The sequence below is a fragment of the Sapajus apella genome, unplaced genomic scaffold (assembly GCF_009761245.1).
Source record: "Sapajus apella isolate SASKATOON/1434 unplaced genomic scaffold, GSC_monkey_1.0 scaffold37, whole genome shotgun sequence".
NCBI lineage: Eukaryota > Metazoa > Chordata > Mammalia > Primates > Cebidae > Sapajus > Sapajus apella.
Genome location: NW_022436977.1, coordinates 14,828,403 through 14,846,239, shown reverse-complemented (window position 1 = coordinate 14,846,239; position 17,837 = coordinate 14,828,403). Strand labels below are relative to the sequence as shown.

The 17,837-nt window shown below is 40.8% G+C and overlaps 1 protein-coding gene across 4 annotated transcripts in view; it reads right to left on the bottom strand.

The window, feature by feature from the left end:
* Nucleotides 1-14,551: 14,551 nt before the first annotated feature.
* The window catches only part of TRPM7 (transient receptor potential cation channel subfamily M member 7), a 124,183-nt gene continuing 120,897 nt past the window's right edge, over nt 14,552-17,837 (bottom strand). For 3 of the 4 annotated variants that reach the window (XM_032297481.1, XM_032297482.1, XM_032297483.1), the window contains exon 39: nt 14,552-16,043. In XM_032297481.1, the coding sequence (XP_032153372.1) occupies nt 15,913-16,043 (131 nt within the window). In that variant the 3' untranslated portion in view covers nt 14,552-15,912. The remainder of the gene's footprint in view (nt 16,044-17,837) is intronic. The other variant, XM_032297484.1, reaches the window with a different exon arrangement.

Here is a 17,837-nt window from a genome sequence, read left to right as displayed (position 1 = left end):
ACTCTTGTGGCCTGCAAGTCGGTTTTGCCGCTGCCTTGGAGCGGCGGTTCTTGGTGCAGTCAGAAAAACACCATCAATCATAACGCCGCTGTTTTGGCCGGCGCAGTGGGTTGCTCAGATTTTAGCGCTGGGAATCAACAAGTTGGACATCCACTCAGAAACCCAATTATAAAGACGGTAATTATAAAGACCACAGATGGATAAATTTATAACGAAGGGAAGAAAACAGCCTAAAAAGGCTGAGAATACCCAAAATCAGAACGCCTCTCCCTCTACAGGGGATCAGTTCCTCATCAGCAACGGAACAAGTCCTGTTGGAGAACGAGTGTGTTCCATTAACAGAAGCAGCCTTCAAAAGGTGGATGATAAGAAACTTCTGTGAATTAAAAAAACTTGTTCTAACCCAATGCAAAGAAACTAAGAACTTTGAAAAAAGGTTGATCAAATGTTAACAAAAATACACAATTTAGAGAGGAATAAAAGTGAATTAATGGAGCTGAAAAACACAACACGAGAACTTTGCAAACTATGCACAAGTTTTAACAGCCGAATCTATCAAGCAGAAGAAAAGATATCAGAAGTCGAAGACCAACTTAATGAAATAAAACAAGATGACAAGATTAGAGAAAAAAGGATAAAAAGGAACGAGCAAAGTCTCCAAGAAATATGGGACTATGTGAAAAGACCTAATCTACGCTTGATAGGTGTACCTGATTGTGACGAAGAGAATCAATCCAAGCTGGAAAATACGCTTCAGGATATTATTCAGGAAAACTTTCCCAACGTAGCAAGGCAGGACAATATTCAACTCCAGGTAATACAGAGAACGCCACAAAGATATTCCTCAAGAAGACCAACCTCAAAGCACATAATCGCCAGATTCACCAGGGTTGAAATGAAGGACAAAATACTGAGGGCAGCCAGAGAGAAAGGTCAGGTTACCCATAAAGGGAAGCCTATCAGACTCACAGCAGATCTCTCAGCAGAAACCCTACAAGCCAGAAGAGAGTGGGGGCCAATATTCAACATCCTTAAAGAAAAGAACTTTCAACGCAGAATTTTACATCCAGCCAAACTAAGCTTCATAAGCGAAGGAAAAATAAAATCTTTTGTGAACAAGCAAGCACTCAGAGATTTCATCACCACCAGGCCTGCTTTACAAGAGCTTCTGAAAGAACCACTACACATAGAAAGGAACAACCAGTATCAGCCTTTCTAAAAAATACCAAAAAGTAAAAAGCATCAACATAATCAAGAATTTACATCAACTAATAGGCAAAACAGGCAGCTAACATTAAATGGCAGTATTAAACTCACATATATTATTACTAATCCTTTTTTTTTTGAGACGGAGTTTCATTCATGTTACCCAGGCTGGAGTGCAATGGCGCGATCTCGGCTCACCGCAACCTCCACCTCCTGGGTTCAGGCAATTCTCCTGCCTCAACCTCCTGAGTAGCTGGGATTACAGGCATGTGCCACCATGCCCAGGTAATTTTTTGTATTTTTAGTAGAGACAGGGTTTCACCATGTTGACCAGGATGGTCTCGATCTCTTGACCTCGTGATCCACCCGCCTCGGCCTCCCAAAGTGCTGGGATTACAGGCTTGAGCCACCGTGCCCGGCCATATTATTACTAATTCTAAATTTAAATTGACTAAATCCCCCAACCCAAAGAAACAGACAGGAAAAAAGCCAAAACCCATCGGTATGCTGCATCCAGACCCATCTCACATGCAAGGATACACAAAGACTCAAAACAAAGGGATGGAGAAAGATTTACCAACCAAATGGAGAGCAAAAATAAATAAATAAATAAAAAGCAGGAGTTGCTTTAAAGCAACAAAGATCAAAAGAAGCAAAGAAGGATATTACATAATGATAAAAGGATCAATGCAACAAGAAGAGCTAAAGATCCTAAATATAAACACACCTAATACAGGAATACCCAGATATAGAAGACTTATAAAGAGACTTAGACTCCCACACAATAATAGTGGGAGACTTCAACATCAATATTAGACAGATCAATCAGACAGAAAATTAACAACAATATCCAGGATTTGAACTCAGATCCGGAACAAGTAAACTTAATTAACATTTATAGAACTCTCCACTTGAAATACACAAAATATACACTCTTATCAGTACCACATCACATCTATTTACAGGTTTAAATGAAATATTGGTTGGCTGCTTGTTACTTTCTTCCCTCATTTTTTTTTCATGTCTCTATTATTAAGCACAATTATAGGCATACCCATTTTTGACTGCATTCTAGCCCAGGCAATAAAGCAACACCCCCATTCTCTCTCCCTTTTCCTCTTTCTCTTTCTTCCTCTCCTTCATTTTCTTTTAATCCTTTTTTTTTTTCTTTAAAAAAAAAAAAAAACAGCATGGTACTGGTACCAAAGCAGAGACATAGACCAATGGAACAGAACAGAGGCCCCAGAAGCAACGCCACACATCTACAACCATCTGATCTTTGACAAACCTAACAAAAACAAGCAATGGGGAAAGGACTCCATGTTTAACAAATGGTGTTGGGAAAACTGACTAGCAATGTGCAGAAAGCAGAAACTGGACCCCTATGTGTCACCTTACACTTAAATTAACTCCTGATGGATAAAGATTTAAACATAAAACCTAACACCATAAAAACACTAGAAGAAAACGTAGGCAAAACCATCCAGGACATAAGCATAGGCAAGGACTTCATGACTAAAACACCAAAACCATTGGCAATAAAAGCCAAGATAGACAAATGGGATCTAATTAAAATTCAGAGCTCTGTACAGCAAAAGAAACCATGATTAGAGCGAATTGGCAACCAACAGAATGGGAAAAAATTTTTGCAATCTACCCATCTGACAAAGAGCTAATATCCAGAATCTACAAAGAACTAAAATAGATATACAAGAAAAAAATCAACAACCCCATACAAAAGTGGGTGAAGGATATGAACAGACACTTTTCAAAAGAAGACATATATGAGGCCAACAAACATGAAAAAATGCTGACCATCACTGGTCATTAGAGAAATGCAAATCAAAACTACATTGAGATACCATCTCATGCCAGTTAGAATGGTGATCATTAAAAAATCTGGAGACAACAGACGCTGGAGAGGATGTGGAGAAATAGGAACACTCTTACACAGTTAGTGGGAGTTCAACCATTGTGGAAGACAGTGTGGTGACTCCTCAAGGATCTAGAAATAAAAATTCCATTTGACCCAGCAATCCCATTACTGTGTATATACACAAAGAACTATAAATCATTTTACTATAAAGACACATGCACACGTATGTTCATTGCAGCCCTATGTACAATAGCAAAGACCTGGAGCCAACCCAAATGCCCATCAATGATAGACTGGACAAAGAAAATATGGTACATATACACTATGGAATACTACGCAGCCATAAAAATGAGTTTGTGTCCTTTGTAGGGATTTGGATGAATCCGGAAACCATCATTCTGAGCAGACTGACACAAGAACAGAAAGCCAAACACCTCATGTTCTCATTCATAGGTGGGTGTTGAACAATGAGAACATGTGGATTCAGGGAGAGGAGCATCACACACTGGGGGCAGTTGGGGAGGTAGGGGAGAGACAGCGGGGGGTGGGGAGGGAGGGGAAGGTGGGGAGGGACAACATGGGGAGAAATGCCAGATACAGTATGTACCTAAAGTAAAATTAATTAATTAATTATTTTAAAAAAAGAAATGACCACTCCAAAACAAAAACAAAAAAAAGATTAGGCTCCAGAGCGGGGCATGGTGGTTCACACCTGTAATCCCAGCACTTTGGGAGGCCAATGCGGGTGGATCACAAGGTCAGGAATTTGAGACCAGTCTGGCCAACATGGTGAAACCCATCTCTAATAAAAATACAAAAATTAGTTGGGCATGGTGGTGGATGCCTGTAATCCCAGCTATTCAGGAGGCTGAGGTGGGAGAATTGCTTGAACCCAGGAGGCAGAGGTTGCAGTGAGCCAAGACTGTGCCACTGCACTCCAGCCTGGATGACAGAGTGAGACTCCATCTCCAAAAAAAAAAAAAAAATTAGGCTCCAGAGAATGACCTGTACATATAACCTCTCCCTTCCTCCATCACTCAGTTTCTCTTGTGTATGTACATATTACACACACACACACACACACACACACACACACACACGTGCACAAAAGATTTACCTCCACTGAGTTAGTGGACACTACAGCAACCCTGCCTGCTTTGGGCACTCATTCCTCTTTCCCAGTGACTACACCACTTCTAGGAGCCCTGAGGGAATGTTTTTCACCCTAGGGAGGGAGGGCTTTCATTTTTATTCAGGAGCTACATCTATCTGGACTGAATCTCACATTAGAAAAAAATTGGCATAAAACATTATGGGAACAATATATGAAATTTGAATACGGGTAATATGCAGATAGCTTTTTCTATTAAAGTTGAATCTTCTGAATTTGAGAAAATTGTACTGTGTTTATGCAAGGAGATGCTCTTGTTCTTAGAAAATACACAGTGAAGTTTTTCAGGGTGCAGGGGTATGATATATGCAACCTGTTTTCAAACGGTTTAGGAAGCACACAGGGACACGAAGATGGGAAGAAAGGGGAGTGGTAAAGCACATACAGTACTATAAAGCCAGTGCACCCACATGCCAGCAGTTGGTGAATCTGAGTGAACGCCCACTAAAGAGCACTATCCTTGCAACTCTTTTGCAAGTTTAAAAAATTAAAAAGCAGGCCAGGCACGGTGGCTTATACCTGTAATCCCAGCACTTTGGGAGGTCAAGACGGGTGGATCATGAGGTCAGGAGTTTGAGACCAGTCTGGTCGACATGGTAAAACCCTGTCTCTACTAAAAATACAAAAATTAGTTGGGCATGGTGGCACATGCCTGTAATTCCAGCTACTCGGGAGGCTGAGGCAGGAGAATCGCTTGAACCTGGGAGGTGGAAGTTTCGGTGAGCCAAGATGGCGCCGTTGCACTTTAGCCTGGCCAACAAGAGCAAAACTCCAACTCAAAAAAAAAAAAAATTAAAAAGCAAGAATATAGTAGATATATTTTTTGCTAAAATGGATTTATCTCCAAGATATATAACTGATAAGTAAAAAAAAGCAAGGTGTTGAAGAGTCAATAGTATGCCACCCCACTTAAGTCCAAATGGTTAAAAAAAAAACCCACATATAAGGCCGAGTGCAGTGGCTCACACCTGTAATCCCAGCGCTTTGGGAGGCTGAGCCTGGCAGATCACGAGGTCAGGAGTTCGAGACTAGGCTGGCCAACATGGTGAAACCCCATCTCTACTAAAAATACAAAAATTAGCCCAGCGCAGTGGCACACATTGGAAGGCTGGGGCAGAAGATTTGCTTGAACCCAGGAGGTGGAGGTTGCAGTGAGTCAAGATCGAGCAATTGCACTCCAGTCTGGGCGACAAGAGTAAGACTCCGACCCCCTCAAAAAACAACCCACATATATTCTCAGGCTACACAAAGATATTAAGAATATTAATTCTTTGACACCAGGATAAGGAATCTAGGCAAGTATAGGTGTCCTCTCTTGCAGGTATTTAATATTTGTGATGTATTTACAGAGGTGTCTTTCAAAGTCACCTCAGTAATGGTTCTACAGGTTTAAATCCTATAAACTTGTTCTGTTGATCAGTGAGTCTCTCCCAACTCCTTCACTTTCCCGTAATCAACAGGGTCTTTTAAAAGTTTCATTTTATGTTTGATGCTGGTAGGTAAAAATACAATTGCTTATTGTATGTTGGTAGTCTATCCAGGAACCTTTCTAACCCTACTCTTTAATTTTGTAATTTTTATTTAAATAGAGACAGGACCTTGCTGCGTTGCCCAGGCTGGTCTCGAACTCGTGGACTCAAGTAATCCTCCCACTTCGCCCTCCCAAAGTGCTAGGATTATAGGTGTGAGCCACTGCTTATAGCCTAACTTGACTGATTTAAGTCTAATTTCTTAGACTATATAGGTTATTTGGATTTTCTATAAACATTCAAGTTATCTGCAACAAAATCAGTTTAATTTTTTTCTTTCTGAGTCTTACTTCTTACTTCTTTACTAGCTAGGATTGCCAGTAAAATGGTGAAAAATAGTGAATATTAGTGAAAAAGTGAATATAGTAGAATAGTGAACAGAAGTGGGGATAGCTAATTCCTTAACTTAGAGAGAAAGCTTTGGATAATTCACCATTATGATGTTTGCAGACATAGTTTTGGAGGGTTGTAATCATGAATGGATAGTGAGTGTGATCAGATTTCTCTGTATTTATTGAAGTAACTATGAGATTTTCTTCCTTATTCTGTTATTTTTGTTCATTATCAATGATGGTCACATATTAAAATAATCTGCTATTCCTCAGGTATGCTTATTTTGTGATGTCATTATTTCCATGAATTGTTGGGTTTTTGTTGTTAATCATTTTGTTCAAGGGTTTCGTATCTATGTTCATGAGTTAGATGATTTATGTGTTAATGTTCTGTGCTATATACCCAATTACCAAACTTAGTTTAAAATCAGACATGGGGCCAGGTGTGGTGGCTCATGCCTGTAATCCCAGCACTTTGGGACGCCAAGGTAGGAGGATCACTTGGGTCCAGGAATTCAAGACCAGTTTGGGCAACACAGTGAGAACCAACCACCCCCCCCCCCATTTTCCCCCACCCGTTTCCCCCCCCCCTTTTACAAAAAAAAAAAAAAAAAAAAATTAATTGAGCATGGTGGTGTGTGACTGCAGTTCCAGCTACTCAGGAGGCTGAGGTGGAAGGATCACTTGAGCCCAGGAGGTCAAGTTTGCAGCGAGCTGTGATTGTGCCACTGCACTCCAGCCTGAGTGACAGAGACTCTGTCTCAACAAACAAACAAACAAAAAAACCCAAAAGCCAGGAGTGGTGGCTAACACTTATAATCCCAGAAATTTAGGAGGCCGAGGCAGGCAGATCCCTTGAGGCCAGGAGTTCGAGACCAGCCTGGCCAACATGGTGAAACCCTGTTTCTACTAAAAATACAAAAAGAATAGCTGGGCATGGTGGCACAGGCCTGTACTCCCAGCTATTCTGGAGGCTGAGGAACGAGAATACCTTGAACCTGGGAAGCGGAAATTGCAGTGAGTCAAGATCACACCACTGCCCTCCAGCCTGGGCAACAGAATAAGACTCTCTCTCAAAACAAACAAACAAACTCAAAAAGGAAAACCAGATATAGTTTATCTGGGATCTCACTTTGCATTTAGTTGTCGTGTCTCTTTTAGGTTCCTTCAACCTGAAATTGTTCTATGTATTTAATTGATTTTCATGAACTTTTGAAGATTACTGACCAATTATTGTGAGGAATATCTCTTAATTTGGGTTTGTCTGATGTTTCCTCATGATTAGATTCACATTATGCATTTTTTTTTGTTTTTATGTTTTTTTTTTTGTTTTTTTTTTTGAGACAGTCAGTCTCGCTCTGTCATCCAGGCTGGAGTACAATGGTACAATCTCGGCTAATTGAAACTTCTGCCTCCCAGGTTCAAGTGACTTTCCTGCCTTAGCCTCCTAAGAAGCAGGGATTACAGGTGCCCGCCACCATGTCCAGCTAATTTTTTGTATTTTTAGTAGAGATGGGGTTTCACTGTGTTGAACAGGCTGGTCTTGAACTCTTGACCTCAAGTGATCCATCCTCCTTGGCCTCCCAAAGTGCTGTGATTACAGGCATGAGCCACCACGCCTGGGATGCATTTTTATTAAGACTAACACTGAAGTGATGCTGTGTTCTTATTGCACTGTATCAAATGCTAGGCAATTTCGATTTGTCCCAGCATTGGTTATATGAACTGTGACAACTTGAATAAAGTGGGGTCTCCCAGGTTTCTCCAATGTAGTTAATCATGAGGAAGCATTTTTCAGGAAGGACTTCCCAGGATTTTGGGTTTTTTCATTTTGAAACTATGTAAATGGTCTGTTTCTTATCAAACTTTCATAAACTAGTTTAGCAATTGATGTTTCTTGGCTAGATTTTCGCTATGGTGATTGTCAAATGCTGAGTTTCTAATATCATTATTCTGACTACAGTCATCCGTTGGTACTCTACTATAAAGGGAAGTTTCTCCATTTATTCTTTTTTTTTTTTTTTTTTTTTGAGACAGTCTCACTCTGTTGCCCAGGCTGGAGTACAGTGGTGTGATCTCGGCTGACTGCAACCTCTGCCCCCCAGGTTCAACCAATTCTACTGCCTCAGCCTCTCAAGTAGTTGAGACTACAGATGCCCGCCACCACACCCAGCTAATTTTTTTTTGTATTTTTAGTAGAAACAGGGTTTCACCATATTGGCCAGGCTGGTCTTGAACTCTTGACCTTGTGATCCGCCCACCTCAGTCTCCCAAAGTGCTGGGATTACAGGCCTGAGTCACCGCAACAGGCCTTATTCTCTTTTTAGAAACAGCATTTCACTATCACCCAAGCTGGAGTACAGTGGCGCAATCTCAGCTCCCTGTAACCTCTGCTTCCCAGGCTTAAGCAATTCTCCAGCTTCAGTCTCCTGTGTAGGTGGGACTATAGGAGCGAGCCATCAATGCCTGGCTAATGTTTGTACTTTTTTGTAGAGATGACGTTTTGCCATTTTGCCCATGCTACTCTCGAACTCCTGAACTCAGTGATCCACCCACCTTGGCCTCCCGAAGTGTTGGGATTACAGGCATGAATCACTGCACCTGGCTGTGACTCCACTTACTTTAATCAGTATGGACTCATACATTCCTGTTTTGTTCAATGGATTACATCTGATATTTTTCATGATTTTTTTTTTTTTTTTTGAGACAGGGTCTCACTGTTGCTCACTGGAGTGCAGTTGCGTTATCTCAGCTCACTGCAGCCTCAACTTCTTGGGGCCAAGCGATCCTTCTGCCTCAGCCTCCTGAGTAGCTGGGACTACATCACATGTCGCTATGTCTAGCCATTTTTTTTTTTTTTTTTTTTTTGAGACAGAGTTTTGCTCTTGTTGCCCAGGCTGGAGTGCAATGGCATGCACAATCTTGGCTCACGACAACCTCTGCCTCCTGGGTTCAAGCAATTCTCCTGCCTCAGCCTCCCAAGTAGCTAGGATTACAGGCATGCGCCACCAAACCCGGCTAATTTTGTACTTCTAGTAGAGATGGGGATTTCTCCATGTTGGTCAGGCTGGTGTCGAACTCCCAACCTCAGGTGATCCACCTGCTTGGCTACCCAAAGTGCTGGGATTACAGGCCTGAGCTACTGCACCTGGCCCCTATGCCCAGCTATTTTGTTTTGTTGTAAAAACAGGGGTCTCACTATGTTGCCCAGGCTGGTCTTGAGCTCTTGGTCTCAAGCAATCCTCCAACTTTGCCATCTTAAAGTGCTGGGATTACACGTGTGAGACGCTGCACCAGGCCTTTTTTTTTTTTTTTTTTTTTTTTACATGTTCACATTTTCTCAAGAGTAGCCTGCAGGAAGCCCTTCAAGATGTCTTCTATTTCTATTTGACATGTCCTCATTGTTCTTTGAGCACTTCCTTTTTTGGCACAGCAAGATCTTCTAGAGTACCATTCATCCCCCAATCCTGAAATCAGATGTTTCTCCGAGCCCTGGTTCCTTTTAGTGAAGAACAGTATTCAGAAACCAAAATCTAGGAGCTGGGTATACACGTTATTACAGTGTTGCTGTTTCCAGGTCCTCTATGCATACATACATCCACATCCATAGGTGTATCTCTCCACATTTTTTTTCTGTATTACTACCATACTGAATATATCTTGATATTTTGGGAACCATTAATTCATGCCAGTAGTTCCAATTCCAAATCTACGTTTCAGGATTTATTCTAGTTTCCTCCCTTTTACATATTTACAACCCCATTTCCAACAGAGGAACCTCCCATTGTCCTCAATATATTTCCTTATTTGATCAACCCCTCTACATATAACTAATCTCCTGTCATTGCTGACATCAACCCCACTTCCCTCTTTACACAACACACAAGTACTATCCTCATCCTGCTTTGCTGACAACCCCACCAAGTCACTGTTGCCTCTCAACATGAACACCTACGATTGGTCTGAAACCTAATGGATTTTAGACTAAATTATTAATGAATGAAAGATGGAAGGCACCTGGGGCCTGGTCTTTGTGTGTGTGTGTGCGTGCGCATGCACTTAAGCTCCAAGCTCTTGAACTCCCAGACCTGGGTGTGTGTGTTGCTTAAGCTCCTCTTAAACTCCCAGGCTCAAATTATCCTACTGCCTTGTAAGCCACCATGCCTGGTCCTAGCGGATTACTTTTTAAAAAGCCTCTATTCCTCTCAAACTTTATTTCCTTTTAATGGCCAGGGAGTTGTGCATTGTTTTTATATTCTATTCATGTTTCCTTTAAATATTAAAAAAAATATAAAAGTAGTGTTGGGCGCGGTGGCTCACGCCTGTAATCCGCACTTTGGGAGGCTGAGGCGGGCAGATCGAGTTCAAGCGATCGAGACCAACCTGGCCAACATGGTGAAACCCTGTCTCTACTAAAAATACAAGAAATTTTTTTTAAATTAGCCGGTCATGGTGGTGATAGGGCGAAGCTCTGTCACACACACAAAAAATTACACACACACACACACACACATATGTAACCTGTTTAATCTATTTGGGTCATTGCTTTTATACTCTGTTTCCTTTAAATATTAAAAAAAATAAAAGTAATCTGTTACCTTAATCTATTTGGGTCCGAGGTTTGTATATCAAAGAATACTTACTGTATTATTCCAACCTATTTGGTTTCTAAACTCTGGATGCCAAGTTTGTGTGAAAATGAATGTTAATCTATGGTTCCTAAGCTCATACAGTGAAAATGAAGATAGCAAGGGTTACCCATATTTATAATTACCTTTCAATGCCAAAAATATAATTTTTCCAAAATAAAAATGAAACCTTTGGTGTGCTTTTACTATCATCCCCTGAATCACTTTCAATATTTAAAAATTTTTTATTCTAGTTTACCTTTTCTTTTTTTTTGAGATGGAGTCTCACTCTGTCGCCCAGGCTGGGGCACAATGGCGCAATCTCGGTCACAGCAACCTTTGCCTCCCGGGTTCAAGTGATACTCCTGCCTCAGCCTCCCCAGTGGCTGGGATTATAGGCACCTCCCACCAAGCCCAGCTAATTTTTCTACTTTTAGTAGCGACGGGGTTTCATCAGGTTAGCCGGGCTGGTCTTGAACTCCTGACATCAGGTGATCCACCTGCCTCAGCCTCCCCAAGTGCTAGGATTACAGGTGTGAGCCACCGTGCTCGGCCTAGTTTATATTTTTCAAAAAACATTTGTGTCCCGGTGCAGTGGCTCCTACTGGTAATCCTAGCACTTTGTGAGGCTAAGACAGGACTGCTTGAAGTCAGTTCAAGGCCAGCCTGAGAAACACAGTGAGACCTCATCTCTAATTTAAAATAACAACAACAAAAAAATCTGTCAGTAGGGATTTAAATTTGTGTCTTTTATACACCATTGATTACTTCTGTGCTTTTTTTTTCTTGTGTCTTTCTATTCAGATTCTTTTTCTTTGAAGACACCCTTAACATTTTCCACAAAAAAGCCTGGATAGACTTTCCAAGAATGCTGTCACATGACTGGATTCAACTGCCTCTTACATACAGTAAATAAGAATTTTTTGTTTGGTTGGTTTGTTTTATTTTTGAGGCAGGGTCTCACTCTGTCGCCCGGGCTGGAATGCAGTGACGCAATCTCGGCTCACTGCAACCTCTACCTCCTAGGTTCAAGCCATTCTCCTGTCTCAGCCTCCCAAGTAGCTGGGACTATAAGTGTGAGCCACCATGCCTGGCTAAATTTTTTTTTTTTCTTTTTTGGTAGAGATGAGGTCTCACTACGTTGCCCAGGCTGGTCTCAAACTCCTGGGTTTAAAGCAAACCTCCCACCTAGGCCTCCCAAAGTGCTCGAATTACAGGTATGAACCACCGTGCCTGGCCTACTATGTGAGAATTTTGATGTCAATCCATTCCCTATAAACTTTTTCTTTACTTACAGAATCACAAAATGTGCTGTTTAGTGGATTATTTCTTTCCTTCTAGTGTTTTTATTCTAGAACTTCTATTAAACAGGTATTGGGGCTGGTCATGGTGGCTCATGCCTGCAATCCCAACACTTTGGGAGGCCAAAGTGGGTTTATCACTTGAGCCCAGGAATTTGAGACCAGCCTGGCCAACATGGTGAAATCCCATTTCTTATACTAAAAGCACAAATATTAGCTGGGTGTGGTAGCTCATACCGGTAATCCCAGCTACTCAGGAGGCTGAGGCAGGAGAACTGCTTGCAACTGGGAGGCAGAGGCTGCAGTGAGTGGAGAACATGCCACTGCACTCCAGCCTGGGCAACAAGAGCGAAACTCCATCTCAAAAACAAAAACAAAATCATTTTTAATATCAACACTGATTTAATTAGGGAAGTATTAGGAAGCTATAGTGCTAATGGTTTTCCAAAAATCCCAATTTTCATTTGATTCATGCTAAGGTTCTGGCAGTTTTACCCACCACTGCTTTTATCCCATCAGTAAAACTCTCAATAGAGTGAAAAGTGCAAATAATACCTTAGTATTATGATAACAGTTTTGACCTCATGTTATGTACCCCCTGAGACTGTCCTGGGGAGACTCCCAGGGGTTTGTGGCCCACCATGAGCTCCACTGACCTAATTAATAATAGACCTAGGCAATGACCATCAAAAAGTCAACCAGGCAGGTGTTTCCGAACAGAATTATATAACCCCAACAATGACGCATTCTTATGAAAATTCAACACTGAATCTGATCAAGACTTTAGATTTAACAACTAGTTTATGACATACGCAGGAAACAAATAATCAGCGAAATCTCAAATGTAAACTTCTCAGGACAAATAAGTTGGTTCTTTAAAACATAAGCTGGGGGCAAAGATGAGAGAGAAAAACCTACATATCAAGAAACTTTAAAACCAAGCAATTGTTGGTCAGGTGCAATGGCTCACACCTATAATCCAAACACTTTGGGAGGCGGAGGCGAGCAGATCACTTGAGGTCCGGAGTTCGAGACTAGCCTGGCGAACATGGTGAAACCCTGTCTCTACAAAAAATGCAAAAATTAGCCTGGCGCAGTGGCGTGTGACTGTAATCCCAGATACTTAGGAGGCTGAAGCAGGAGAACTGCTTGAACCTGGGAGGCAGAGGCTGCAGTGAGCTGAGATCATGCCACTGTTCTCCAGCCGGGTCAACAGAGCGAAACTCCAACTCAAAAAACAAAGTAAATAAAAAAACAAACAAACAAAATTAGCTAGATGTGGTGGTGCACGCCTGTGGTCCCAGCTAATCAAGAGGCTGTGGCAGAAGAATTCAGCCCAGGAGTTTAAGGCTGAAGTGAGCTATGATCACGCTACTATACTCCAGCCTGGGCAACAGAGCAAGACTTTGTCTATATTTTTTTTTTCCTGAGACAGGTTCTCAGCTCTGTCGCCCAGGTTGGAGAGCAGTGGCATCATCTCAGCTCACTGATGCCTCAACCTCCTAGGCTCAAGCAATCCTCCCACTTCCGTTTCCCAAGTAGCTGGAACTATAGGTTGCACACCACCACAGCCAACTTATTATTATTTTTTGATACAGAGCCTCACAATGCTGCCCGGGCTGGAGTGTAATGGCGTGATCTCGGCTCACTGCAACCTCCGTCTCCAGGGTTCAGGTGTTTCTCCTACTTCAGCCTCCCCAGTAGCTGGGATTACAGGCATCTGCCACCAAACCCGCCTAATTTTTTATATTTTTAGTAGAGATGGGGTTTCACTGTGTTGGCTAGGCTGGTCTCGAACTCATGACCTCAGATGATCTGCCTGCCTTGGCCTCCCAAAATGCTGGGATTATAGGAGTGAACCACCACGTCTGGCCTAATTTTTATATTTTTTAGTAGAGATAGGATTGTACCATGTTGTCCAGGTTGGTCTGAAACTCCTGAGCCCAAGTGATTCGCCCGCCATGGCCTCCCAAAGTGCTGGGATTACAGGCATGAACCACCATGCCAGGCCAAGACAAACAAAACAAAACAAAAACAGTATAGATGAAAGGCAGCCAGCTTGGGTTCAAATCCTACCATTGCTACTTATTATTAAATAATTATAAGAATCTTAGGAATGTTACTTTACCTCTCTAGCACCTTGATTTTCAAATCTGCAAAGCAGGATAATAACGCCTATTTCATAACATTGTTGTTAAGGATTAAATAGGTTAACATAAGTAAAATACTTAAAAGTAATGCCTGGCACATAGTAGGCACTAAATGTTAGATACAATTATCATCCTGCGAAAATAATTAACATAAAATTAAAAATCAGTAGATAGCCCAAATTGCCCTTTTTTGGCATAATGAGAAACAGATTTCTAAAAAGACAGTAAGAAATCAGTATTAAACATTGTACAGGATAGGAGATCAAAAGCATAGCTATACAAATGGTTCATTAAAAAAACTGATACACTGACACCCTGAAAATGTCAGATTTTTCAGAATGATTAAACTCACTAAACATCTGTAAACCATAATAAATTTATTTCATTTCTTTTAAAGATTTAATGATATACAAAATGTATATAGTATAATATCTTTAAGTAATACACTTTTTCTTTCTCCCCACCCCCAATCAACATTAAACACTATTTAAACAGCTTATCATCTCTTGCCTTGTCTGTATCTATGAGATACACTACTGAATACAAATAAGCTTTATACTGCTCCCTTCCAAATAAAAATTAAAATTAGTACCAAGGAAACAAATAGAAAAAGAAAAAAAAATTAAAGCATAAAATTTTTAGTCCAATGAAAAGCTTTTCTTGTTATCGTTGAATATTCAACAATATCTGGGGCTGTTAAATTACATTTTATTGGCATAAGGTTGCATTGCAATCTGCCAGTATCACATAATGATAATCCAACTGAATTAATTTCTTAGGTACCACAAACAGCATTCATGTTTAAATGTTCTAACACAATTTTAAATACATGCAAGAGTTCATGTTTACATTCTGATTTGATATGCCAATCAATAAAATCTCCGGAGAAGTATCTAAGTTCCGGGTTGTTGCTGTGGATATAGATAGGGAAAAAGTACTTCCCTTGATGAGTGAGTTGGGTTTCTCCTTTTATAATTTAGGTTATATATCAGTTTACCATGGCTTTCTTCTAGTTAACAGTGACTTGATAAAACAATGTTAAAAACCCAACTATCACTTTTACACAATTTGGGTTCTATTTAACAAAAAACTGGCTCTGTCTTTAAATATGGAGCCTAACCCTGATTCATAAATACCATCCCTCTTGAAATGGTCTTCAGCTCAGTTCTTCTCTGTGAACCTAGAATTAGAACAAGTCATTTCCCTTCCTGTGGCGAACGAGCATCTAGTTGGGAAGCCAGTGATATCATCACTGAAACACATTAAACACACTAAGAAAAATTTTGACGGCCATTTAACCAAAAGGCTAAGTGATTTCTTCATTTTCCTAGTTGAATGGCAATAAACCAGCTGCCAATAAAATCTGCATGAACATCTACCTTTGGTTAATGGTATTGCACCACATAAGAGGGCATCACCCTCATCAGAACAAAGTCAAATGAGATCCTCTGCTATATAAAGAGCCCTTTAGAAAGTTATAAATACTAATTATCAATTACCTTTAAAATTTCTCAGCTGCCAGCTCTATCCTATACGGAGTTTCTGACTGATGAGTTTAATCAGGTCAAAAGAATATTGACCTTTTAACTGTGCTGGAGTCAGCAAATTCAACTTGCATACACCTTTCTATATTACCAAACAATTTCCTCCTGAGGGAAAAGTGACACAGCAACATTTCTGCGAGATGCAGACAAAACCAATGATTCAGTAATATTAATATTATAACATCAGACGAACAGAATTAGTTGATTCTGATTCTTTGGTGGAATTTCCAGGCTGAAGACTCAAATCTGAAGGCTCATCCTGAGGAAATATAATCTTATCAGGCGTATAATCATTCCTCTTCAGATCTACATTGAGCACCCAAAACAATTTAAAAAAAAGAGAGAGAAAGAAAATTTAGAAAAGTTAGTATTTCGTGTTTTTTAGAAATGGAGAATTAGAAACATTTTCTTTTTATTTTTGAGATGGAGTTTTGCTCTTGTTGTACAGGCTGGAGTGCGATGGCATGATCTCGGCTCACTGCAACCTCTACCTCCTGGGTTCAAGCAATTCTCTTACCTCAGCCTCCCGAGTAGCTGGGATTACAGGCATGTACCACTACGCCCAGCTAATTTTTTACATTTTTAGTAGAGACGGGGTTTCTCTATGTTGGTCAGGCTGGTCTCCAACTCCTGACCTCAGGTGATCCGCCCACCTCAGCCTCCCAAAGTGCTGTGATTACAGGCATGATCCACTGCACCCGGCTGAATTAGAACATTTTCTACTCAATTTTTCTCCAAAAATGTCAGACTTGTTTTCCATCAGGTTGTTATAGTCACCAAATTTAAGCACATAAAAATAAAGTCATTCATTCATTCAACAAATAATTACATATTGCCCATGAGTCAGGAACTCATGTAGGCATGCAAATGTAGCAAAGAACAAACCAGACAAGGTCCCTGGTCTCAATGAGCTTATATTCTAGTGGGTGACAAAAAATAAGCAAACAGAAAAATGATAGAATTATAAGCAGTAAAAAGTGCTTTGAAGGCAGGGTGCAGTAGCTCATGCCTGTAATCCCAACATTTTGAAAGGCTGAGGTGAGAGAATCATTTGAGGTCAGGAGTTCAAAAGCAGTCTGGCCAACGTGGTGAAGTCTCTCATCTCTACAAAAAATACAACAATTAGCCAGGCATGGTAGCGTGTGCCAGTAGTCCCAGGTACTCAGAAGGCTAAAGTGGGAGGATTGTTTGAGCCCCAGGAGGCAGAGATTGCAGTCAGCCAAGGTCATGCCACTGCATGCCAGCATGGGTGATAGAGTGAGACCCTGTCTCAAAAAATCAAATCAAATCAAATAAAAAATAAGAGTATCCAAGTAGAAATACAGGTAGTTGAACACAGAAACAGAGCTTGGGAAAGATATTAGGTCTTCAGATAAATTTGCTATGATCAGTATATAAAATATATTTATAGGTATTGGACAGGAAAAAAGAAGTTATAGACATATAGGAATAGTTGTAGAACTGGAAACAATGCAGTAATATCAACATTATAAACTAAATCATGCATAAACATACACACATATGCTTTTTTCTTTATTTTACCTTTTTTTTTTTTTTTTTTTTTTTTGAGACGGAGTCTTGCTCTGTCACCCACGCTGGAGTGCAGTGGTGTGACCTCCACACACTGCAATCTCTACTCCTGGTTTCAAGCAATTCTCCTGCCTTAGCCTCCTGAGTAGCTGGGATTATAGGTGCCTACCACCACGCCCAGCTAATTTTTGTATTTTTAGTAGAGATGGTGGGGTTTCCCCATGTTGGCCAGGCTGGTCTCAAACTCTTGACCTCAGGTGATCTGCCCACCTCCACCTGGGATTACAGGCCTGTGCCACGGTGCCCAGACTCCTTTTTTCTGTCTTTCAATTTCTTAAAAAAAAAACCCCGAGATACATGTGCAGAACGTGCAGGTTTGTTACACAGGTTTATGTGTGCCATGGTGTAAACCTTCATATATATATATATATATATATATATATAGTTTGTACTTTTTAGTGGAGACGGGGTTTTGCCACGTTGGCCAGGCTGGTCTCAAACTCCTGACCTTGAGATCCTCCTGCCTCAGCATCCCAAAGCGCTGGGATTACAGGCATGAGCCACTGCTCC